The sequence below is a fragment of the Borostomias antarcticus genome, assembly GCF_949987555.1.
Source record: "Borostomias antarcticus genome assembly, chromosome: 2".
NCBI lineage: Eukaryota > Metazoa > Chordata > Actinopteri > Stomiiformes > Stomiidae > Borostomias > Borostomias antarcticus.
In genome coordinates this window covers 32,017,882-32,027,881 of record NC_140235.1, presented here as the reverse complement: position 1 = coordinate 32,027,881, position 10,000 = coordinate 32,017,882, and the positions used below count along the sequence as shown (strand labels likewise).

The window sequence follows — 10,000 nt, the reverse complement described above, 5'->3', positions numbered from 1 at the left end:
TTGGTCCAGGGCTTCCTCGGAGCTCTCCCACTGGCCGAGCTTCTCCTGGTACCGCCCCTCCAGCTCTGCTAGCTCGGCCTTAGCCCCGCCTACTTCTGCTTTGGCCTCACTCAGCTACCAATCAGAGACGAGGTGGAAAGAAAAACATTTCAAAATACAGGTGCATCTCAGAAAATTTGAATATTGTGAAAAAGTCCATTATTTTCCTTAATTAATTCAAACAGTGAAACTTTTGTGTATTCTAGATCCATTTTAGACAAAGTGAAATATTTCAAGCTTTTGTTTAATCTTTATGATTGTATGGTATGTTTAGTTTGTTCATTTATACACTCAATACTTGGTGGGGCTCCTTTTGCACAAATTACTGCATCAACGTGGAGCGTGGCATGGAGGCAATCAGTCTTGAAATATTTCACTACACGTGTAATGAATCTATAACATATGAAAGTTTCACTTTTTGAATTAAATCACGGACAATAATGAACTTTCCACAATATTCTAATTTTCTGCGATGCACCTGTATATGTGTGGCTAACGTGGCAGGATAAGGTGCATCATAGTGAGCGACCTATAAACAGTGGTTTGAAGTGTAAACCTATAAACAGTGGTTTGAAGTGTAAACCTATAAACAGTGGTTTGAACCTATAAACAGTGGTTTGAAGTGTAAACCTATAAACAGTGGTTTGAACCTATAAACAGTGGTTTGAAGTGTAAACCTATAAACAGTGGTTTGATGTGTAAACCTATAAACAGTGGTTTGAACCTATAAACAGTGATTTGAAGTGTAAACCTATAAACAGTGGTTTGAAGTGTAAACCGATAAACAGTGGTTTGATGTGTAAACCTATAAACAGTGGTTTGAACCTATAAACAGTGGTTTGAAGTGTAAACCTATAAACAGTGGTTTGATGTGTAAACCTATAAACAGTGGTTTGAACCTATAAACAGTGATTTGAAGTGTAAACCTATAAACAGTGGTTTGAAGTGTAAACCTACAGTATAAACAGTGGTTTGAAGTGTAAACCTATAAACAGTGGTTTGAACCTATAAACAGTGGTTTGAAGTGTAAACCTATAAACAGTGGTTTGAAGTGTAAACCTATAAACAGTGGTTTGAACCTATAAACAGTGGTTTGAAGTGTAAACCTACAGTATAAACAGTGGTTTGAACCTATAAACAGTGGTTTGAAGTGTAAACCTATAAACAGTGGTTTGAACCTATAAACAGTGGTTTGAAGTGTAAACCTACAGTATAAACAGTGGTTTGAACCTATAAACAGTGGTTTGAAGTGTAAACCTATAAACAGTGGTTTGAAGTGTAAACCTATAAACAGTGGTTTGAACCTATAGACAGTGGTTTGAAGTGTAAACCTATAAACAGTGGTTTGAAGTGTAAATCTATAAACAGTGGTTTGAAGTGTAAACCTATAAACAGTGGTTTGAAGTGTAAACCTATAAACAGTGGTTTGATGTGTAAACCTATAAACAGTGGTTTGAACCTATAAACAGTGGTTTGAAGTGTAAACCTATAAACAGTGGTTTGAACCTATAAACAGTGGTTTGAAGTGTAAACCTATAAACAGTGGTTTGAAGTGTAAATCTATAAACAGTGGTTTGAAGTGTAAACCTATAAACAGTGGTTTGAAGTGTAAACCTATAAACAGTGGTTTGAACCTATAAACAGTGGTTTGAAGTGTAAACCTATAAACAGTGGTTTGAACCTATAAACAGTGGTTTGAAGTGTAAACCTATAAACAGTGGTTTGAAGTGTTAACCAAGCCGGAGCAACTGTACCTGCTGCTGTGCGTATCTGAGCTCTTCCCCCAGACTCTCAATCCGCCTCTGAAGCTGCTGCACCTTCTCCATGGCCACGGAGTACTTCTGTTTAAAGATGGCCGCCGTCTCTTCCTGGCCCCGGGCCCTGTAGCTGCTCTCCTTCAGGTCCTCCCCGGCGCACGTCAGCTGCTGGTGCAGCAGGTCGATCTCCACCTCCCGTTTCCTTAGCGACCCTTCTGACACTTCAACCTGCGACCACACGAAGAGGAGGGCGGGGCCTTCTGTTACATGACCACATGAGGGCGGGGCCTTCTGTTACACGACCACATGAGGGCGGGGCCTTCTGTTACACGGCCACATGAGGGACCGTGCAGGGCCTTCTGTTACATGACCACATGAGGGCAGGGCCTTCTGTTACATGACCACATGAGGGCGGGGCCTTCTGTTACATGACCACATGAGGGCGGGGCCTTCTGTTACATGACCACATGAGGGCGGGGCCTTCTGTTACATGACCACATGAGGGCGGGGCCTTCTGTTACATGACCACATGATGTCCTCTCATAATAACCGTCGGCCTGGACTTACTAGGGAAGGAGGTGAAATGACGTGAAGTGGCTTTTGTGAAAAGCAAAGTAAGCCCGACATTGCAAAGAAGGAGATTAACAAACTGGACTAAATTTCGTACCAGGAAATGTACCTCAAACATACACACTGCAACCACACAGGCCCACACAATGTCTAGTTCCCAGATCTGATGAGGACTAGGGATGAGACGGTATGGATTTTTGCATTATGGTACGGTACGGTATCTAGTTACACTGTACGGTTTACAGTATTTCACGGTCGGCTCTACACACAGGCTTTTGAATAGGCTGAGTTCTAGAGCCCTACAGTGCAACACATGATGGAAAATACACACTATTGTAATTAAGCTCAGTTTATTAATAGCAAGCTTATATTAAATTACAAAATTAACTGTTGCAAGCAACTTGAAATGTGAAGTTTCAGCAGCGCATTATTGTGTAATACCGTAAACATAATACCGTAAACACAGGGAATGTCACGGTTCTAATACCGTGGACATTTTATACCGTGGTTCACGGTTTTACGGTATACCGTCTCATCCCTAATGAGGACTAACTTACTGTATGGCTGTTAGCTTTATATGGTGAGCTTAAAACATTTGACAGTTGACCGTGCTGTGAACCAGGCTAACCCTGACAGGAGAAGCCCCAGTGTGAGGCAGATGAGACAGGGGCAGAGAGAAGCTCCTGTCTGGGGCAGATGAGACAGGGGCAGATGAGACAGGGGCAGAGAGAAGCTCCTTCTGATTCGCTGGCCTCCATGGGACCAGACAGGAGGACTCAAAGACCTGAAAACGATTAAAAACGCTTTGATATTCCCTAGTAGCAGAAGACGGGCGGTGAAGTCAAACTAATCCTGGTGTTACACTAAGATCCAGCTCACCTTTGGGCTGGAGAGTTAAGTCTAGACTAACGCTCAGCCAGTGTTTATTCATGTTGATCCTGCACTAAGCTGGATCAGCGTTCAGGTTGAACCTCCTGTGTTAATGACAGCAGACCAGCCGGGAGTCACTGGTTCACTGCTCATCTGCGTTAACTAGGGATTAACACTAACTACGGGCTGCCTGCCTGTCTGTCTGTCTGTCTGTCCACACTCCCTGTACACCTCTAAGGTTGAGAGAGAGAGAGAGAGAGAGAGAGAGAGAGAGAGATGTGGAGTGTAGTGGCTCTGTCATCCATGGCTGCTTATCACTCAGCAGTGTCCTCAAAAAGGGAGATCTTTGCGTGTGTGTGTGTGTGTGTGTGAACATTTTGTGAACTCATCTCCTCTCTGTATTCCTAATAGGGTTAGGGTTAAGGTTAGGTTTACATCCTAATCCACTGTGAAGGCACGTGTCGTACCTAGCGCAAGCAAACAGTGTGCAAGTCAAACACAATCACACACACACACACACACACACACACACACACACACACATCAGATCAAAGACACCACGTAGCCAGAGTAACATCACACAAACACACACACACCATCATCCCCACCCTAACTCAAACAGCTAATGACATTACCATTGTACAATGCTTTGTAACCTTGGTTTCGAAAGCTGCTTTTATAAACAACATTTACTTACTTACTTAATTACTTACCACATTAAAGTTCAAATGTTTTTCACTGAGTTAGCGCCTCTGTTCCCTAGATATCTAGTACACATCTTAGTTAGCGCCTCTGTTCCCTAGATATCTAGTACACATCTGAGGAGACCTAACAGGAGAACCACAGGGTTCTTGTGACCATGATCAGGAACGCAAGACGAGACAAACTCATTGGTCTCATTAGATATGATGGAAAAACATCTGATTGAGCTTGAGCGCCCAAGCGGCCTTCATGGCCTCTAATGGCGTGCTTGGCCACAGCTCCTCGGTTAAGCAGAGCGTTGGATTCAACATGACGCCCGGGATGCATGAGAGAGAGAGTGATGCAGACACACTGGGTCATTATTCCTGTCTGTTCCTTGTGTCTTAGGCCGGATTCATAGTCGACGCAAACTACACAAGCGCAAGCTTCGCAAGGCCACGCAAGATCTCGTTGCGTCCTTGCATGTGTCATGACGAAATTTGTCACTTGACGCAAGCAATAGTGCAATTCCTTGTGTTTCCACAAAACAAAACACAAGCTCTCGAGTCATGTTGGAGCTTGCGTTCACAACGTAGCTTGCGTTGTTTACGTCGACTATGAATCAGACCTTATGGTTCATTCCATGGTCTAAATACACTTTTTTTTATGTTGTTAGTGATTTTAATTGATTTGCTATGAAGTGTGCAAAATGCAAGACGCACACTTGCATGCACGCACACACACATGCATGCACGCACGCAGGAATACACGCACACACACACACACACACACACACACACACATGCACATTCCTCCTCACCTTTTCCATGGCCTCTTGCAGTCCAGCCTCAGCCTGGTTCAGCCTCTCCCTGAGTCCCTTGACCTCTAGCCCCTGCTCTCTGACCCCGGCCTGGGATTGGCTAAGCTCGCAGCCGGCCTGCTCTAATTGGCTGTGGAGCAGGAAGTTCCTCTGGGCCCAGCGTTCCTGGTCAGTCCTGTGAGCCTGCTTAACTGCCTCTAGGTCAGAGTTCAACTGATCAATAGACTCAGCCTGAGATTTCACCTGGAGAGAAAATGGACTAGATTAATGAGTTTGTGTGTGTGTGTGTGTGTGACCTGTTGCTGGCTGTGTGTGTGTGTGTGTGTGTGTGTGTGTGTGTGTGTGTGTGTGTGTGCGTGACCTGTTGCTGGCTGTGTGTGTGTGTGTGTGTGTGTGTGTGTGTGTGTGTGTGTGTGCGTGTGTGTGACCTGTTGCTGGCTGTGTGTGTGTGTGTGTGAGTGTGTGTGTGTGACCTGTTGCTGACTGGCGCCCAGTTGATTCTGAAGCTGTAGTCGTTCCCTGTCCTCCTGGTCTCGTAGCCCCGCCCCCTCTCGGACCTTCTCCCAGAGACGACACGCCTCCTCCTGGTGAACTTTGACCTTGCAGTTCAGACGGCTCACCTCAGCCTCCAGCAGAGTTAACTGATGGACAGAGATATCACACTGTCCAAAACACACACACACACACACAGACACACAACATACTGTACAGACACACACACACACAAACCTCTTCCAGGACTCCATGATGCTTCTCTTCGGCTGTCCTCAGTTCTGTCTGGAGCTGAATAATCAGCTGATCTCTACTGCTCACCTAAAGACAAAAGCAACCCCACCCCAACACACACACATACACACACGCACGCACGCACATATTACATTACAACTAGGGAAAACCATCATGACCGCACACACACGCAAGCATGCACAAACGCACACAGGTAAGCAGTGAACACACCGACCTCTTGCTGAGCGGTGCGGTGTTTCTCGTTGGTCAGAGCGAGGTCGTTCTCCAGTCTCTCTCTGTCCCGACGCAGCGCGCAACATTCCCCAGACCGCTCCTCCATCTTGGATCTGATGTGAGCCGTCTCCTCCTGCAGTCGCTCCACGACACACTGGCGACTGAGCAACTGGAAATACGTGGTAATCACAGATGAAGACCCTCCACACACACACACACACACATACTAATGTAACAAAAGGCCTTTCTAAATCTTGCCATATAATGGTATGAATATCAAATATGACAAATTATCATTATCATATAAATTGTGACTAAACATTGGATTTCTGGAAACACGGTGAAAGAAAAAAGCAGTCGTTAATTGAATATGAGCGAAAAGAACATGACAAACGTGAAAATCCTTACGTCTTCCTGACAGCTGGAGAGCTGCTTTCTGTACTCTGACATCTCCTTCAGGGCGGCAGACAGCTTGGCCTCCCTCTTGTGTATCTGCAGGAGGGTGCGGGGCCACACGCGTTTACAAAACAAACAACTCGGCCCCAGTGTCAATGTTCGTCAATGTTTTGATCTGAACCATTGTATATGATCATAAGTAACCTTAAAACAGGGCTTAACATGCATTTTCCCTTTACTACTCCTTTAAGTGTTTGTTTAGCCTTCCTCTCCTGATTGTGTGTCTGTGTCTGTGTGTGTGTGTCTGTGTGTGTGTCTGGCTGCTGTTTGTGTTTGTCTGTCACTATGGCGACCTTCCCTAATCACCCTCTTTATAAGCGTGTACTGTATGTGAACACGCGTGTGTGTGTGTGTTCTCAGCTTTCAATAGCATGTTCCATCTTCAGCAGCGGGACTCAGCGAGAGTGAGTGGGGGCTTTTTAAATGAGATATAAGTTTGAATCAGGATGAGCCGGATGAAGGGGGTCTGCTTACACACTGAAACAGAACCCCCCCGGACACCTGGACTCTCACACACCATCTCATGAACACCCCAACATGAAGAATCTCTCTCTCTCTCTCTCTCTCTCTCTCTCTCTCTCTCTATATATATATATATATATATATATAAGCTCTCTGTCTGTCTCAATCTGTGTCACTCTCTCTCCTCTCTCTCTCTCTCTCTCTCCATCCCCTGCTCTCTTTCTTTCTCTCCCCCAATCCGTCTCTCTCTCTCTCTCCCTCTCCGGTGTGATGGGCAGAGGGAAGCTCGTTTGTAACTGTCTGGGCGATGGATGGAGTTAAGACGCTCTTGACCTTTCACCCCCACTCAGGAGGAACCAGGCTCACACTGACGAAGAGGCGGGTCTCTCTCTCTCTCTGTCTCACACACACACACACACACACACACACACACACACGAGCTGACAAAAAAACAAGACTCAGCCCAGAGATGTTATAGATGTTATAGATGTGGGAGGGCCTGACTCAGCCCAGAGATGTTATAGATGTTATAGATGTTATAGATGTGGGAGGGCCTGACTCAGCCCAGAGATGTTATAGATGTTATAGATGTTATAGATGTGGGAGGGCCTGACTCAGCCCAGAGATGTTATAGATGTTATAGATGTGGGAGGGCCTGACTCAGCCCAGAGATGTTATAGATGTTATAGATGTTATAGATGTGGGAGGGCCTGACTCAGCCCAGAGATGTTATAGATGTTATAGATGTTATAGATGTGGGAGGGCCTGACTCAGCCCAGAGATGTTATAGATGTTATAGATGTTATAGATGTTATAGATGTGGGAGGGCCTGACTCAGCCCAGAGATGTTATAGATGTTATAGATGTGGGAGGGCTGGGCCTGACTCAGTCCAGAGATGTTATAGATGTTATAGATGTTATAGATGTGGGAGGGCTGGGCCTGACTCAGCCCAGAGATGTTATAGATGTTATAGATGTTATAGATGTGGGAGGGCCGGGCCTGACTCAGCCCAGAGATGTTATAGATGTTATAGATGTTATAGATGTTATAGATGTGGGAGGGCCGGGCCTGACTCAGCCCAGAGATGTTATAGATGTTATAGATGTGGGAGGGCCTGACTCAGCCCAGAGATGCTGCTTGCCACATTAACGAGGCTCCCAAGGACAGATTCACATGACCATACCAGGCTACAGAATGTTAGAACACATTCAATGACGCTTCTATAAAAAGTCTCATCATTTTTATGCATACATTAAAATAATTAATTTGTCTCAAAAAGAACATACACTGTTGCACTTTTTTTGAGATGGCATCCACATGAGGTTCAAATCACAGTTTGTTATCAAGAGCCACACGCAAATATTTGTAATTGTCTACAAGATGGATGACATCACCTTTGCTAATGGTTGAATTGGGGCTGGGTGATGACTTCCTGTCATCTCTTTGGTTGGTCTCTTTAACTGCTGGAAGGACTCATCACACCATGACACAGTCATCAACCACTGGCGCATGATTCTGCTCCTCCCACAAGAAGCCTAACAATCACTAGTCGTCAGCAAATATTATGATGCAGTTGTGCAGCTGCTGCGGCCATCATTAGTGTAGATAATGTACAGGAGGGGGGAAAGACAGCAGCCCGAGGACCAGGGGATGAGTGGAGCTGATTGGACAGTGTTCCACTGACTCTTACACGCTGAGACCTATCAGTCAGAAGGTCAGGAGGAGCCTATCACAATCCAGCCAATTATACTGGAATCAAGTTTAAAACCACAGAGCAGTTCCTCTGCTAGTCGGTGTGGCTGGAGCGTGTTGAATGCAGAGGAGAAATCTATGAATAAGTCTGGCAGGAGTCTCGGGGCCTCAAGATGCTGACACAAAAGATGGAGTAATGGAAGGATGGCAAGCTCCATACGGCCTGCCAGAGAGAGAGAGAGAGAGAGAGAGAGAGAGAGACACTGAGGGAGGTATACTAGAGGGAGAGTGGAGAGGGGTAAGGAGAGAGAGAGAGAGAGACACTGAGGGAGGTGTGCTAGAGGGAGAGTGGAGAGGGGTAAGGAGAGAGAGAGAGAGAGAGAGAGAGACACACTGAGGGAGGTGTGCTAGAGAGAGAGTGGAGAGGGGTAAGGAGCTTTTGCGCAACGCTTGCATTCTGTCTCAGCACCATTTTTCATTAATTCATTTATTTTATTTGTTAAGAGGGACAAGCACATTGATGAACATTCATGGAACATAAAATGCACATAGAATGTAAATGCACCCAACCAATTATAGCCAGAGGCTAATTTCCAAAGGCAGTCCCCTGCCAGGAATTAAAGGCTGTTCCTAGTGGAAAAAGGTTAGGACATGGCAGGTATAAAAACATCAGAGAAAACATTCATAGTAGAATGGTACACAGCAGAATACAATATACATACAGTATACATAGTACCATGTTCAAAATCCTAGTACAATAGCTAAGGCTCCTCTGCTATAGGCCCTGCCATACACGCTATTCGTTTTACTATACTATATATACTATACACCATACTAACTATACTAAGCTATACCATACTATACACTATACTATACTAACTATACTAAGCTATACCATACTATACACTATACTTTACTAACTATACTAAGCTATACCATACTATACACTATACTATACTAACTATACTAAGCTATACCATACTATACACTATACTATACTAACTATACTATACTAACTATACTAAGCTATACCATACTATACACTATACTATACTAACTATACTAAGCTATACCATACTATACACTATACTATACTGACTATACTAAGCTATACCATAGGCTACATACTCTATACTTTACTAAACTAATGATGTGTACAGGTCTGGTTTGAGACTGTCTTTTGAAAGTGCTATAGGTGGGGCATTCCCTAATTGTTGGGGGTAGGCTGTTACACACAGACAAGACAGTCTGGCTAAAGGTGGGGCGTCTATGGTGGTGGGGCGTCTATGGTGGTGGGGCGTCTATGGTGGTGGGGCGTCTATGGTGGTGGGGCGTCTGGGGTGGTGGGGCGTCTATAGTGGTGGTGCGTCTATGGTGGTGGCGCGTCTATGGTGGTGGGGCGTCTACGGTGGTGGGGCGTCTATGGTGGTACTGCACCAGCGGAGCAGTAGAAAGCAGAGACGCTGTTTCAAACAGGAGAGCGTAATGCACCTCAACACCTCATCCGCACGGCACCGTTCTGTTCAGTCAACACCTGCGGCTATCGCCAAACACCACACCACTGTGTCAACACTCGCCAGTCGCCGTTATAAACATTCATTCTAATGAAGAATTCAGCTAATTCTCAACGACCAAATCAATCTCACGAGACCAAAGCCTAGTAGCCCAGACCAGGAAAGCGATGCTGTAACC

The 10,000-nt window shown here is 45.2% G+C and overlaps 1 protein-coding gene across 1 annotated transcript in view; it reads right to left on the bottom strand.

The window, feature by feature from the left end:
* Positions 1 to 10,000, bottom strand: part of LOC311322413 (uncharacterized protein) — a gene marked incomplete at both ends in the record, with an annotated part of 48,121 nt that overhangs the window by 38,067 nt on the left and 54 nt on the right. The window contains 7 exons of the mRNA XM_084454478.1: positions 1 to 114; positions 1,794 to 2,024; positions 4,738 to 4,980; positions 5,211 to 5,378; positions 5,699 to 5,866; positions 6,106 to 6,189; positions 9,980 to 10,000. The exon at positions 1 to 114 is cut by the window's left edge and continues 117 nt beyond it; the exon at positions 9,980 to 10,000 is cut by the window's right edge and continues 54 nt beyond it. Of these exons, the coding sequence (XP_084310604.1) occupies positions 1 to 114; positions 1,794 to 2,024; positions 4,738 to 4,980; positions 5,211 to 5,378; positions 5,699 to 5,866; positions 6,106 to 6,189; positions 9,980 to 10,000 (1,029 nt within the window). The remainder of the gene's footprint in view (positions 115 to 1,793; positions 2,025 to 4,737; positions 4,981 to 5,210; positions 5,379 to 5,698; positions 5,867 to 6,105; positions 6,190 to 9,979) is intronic.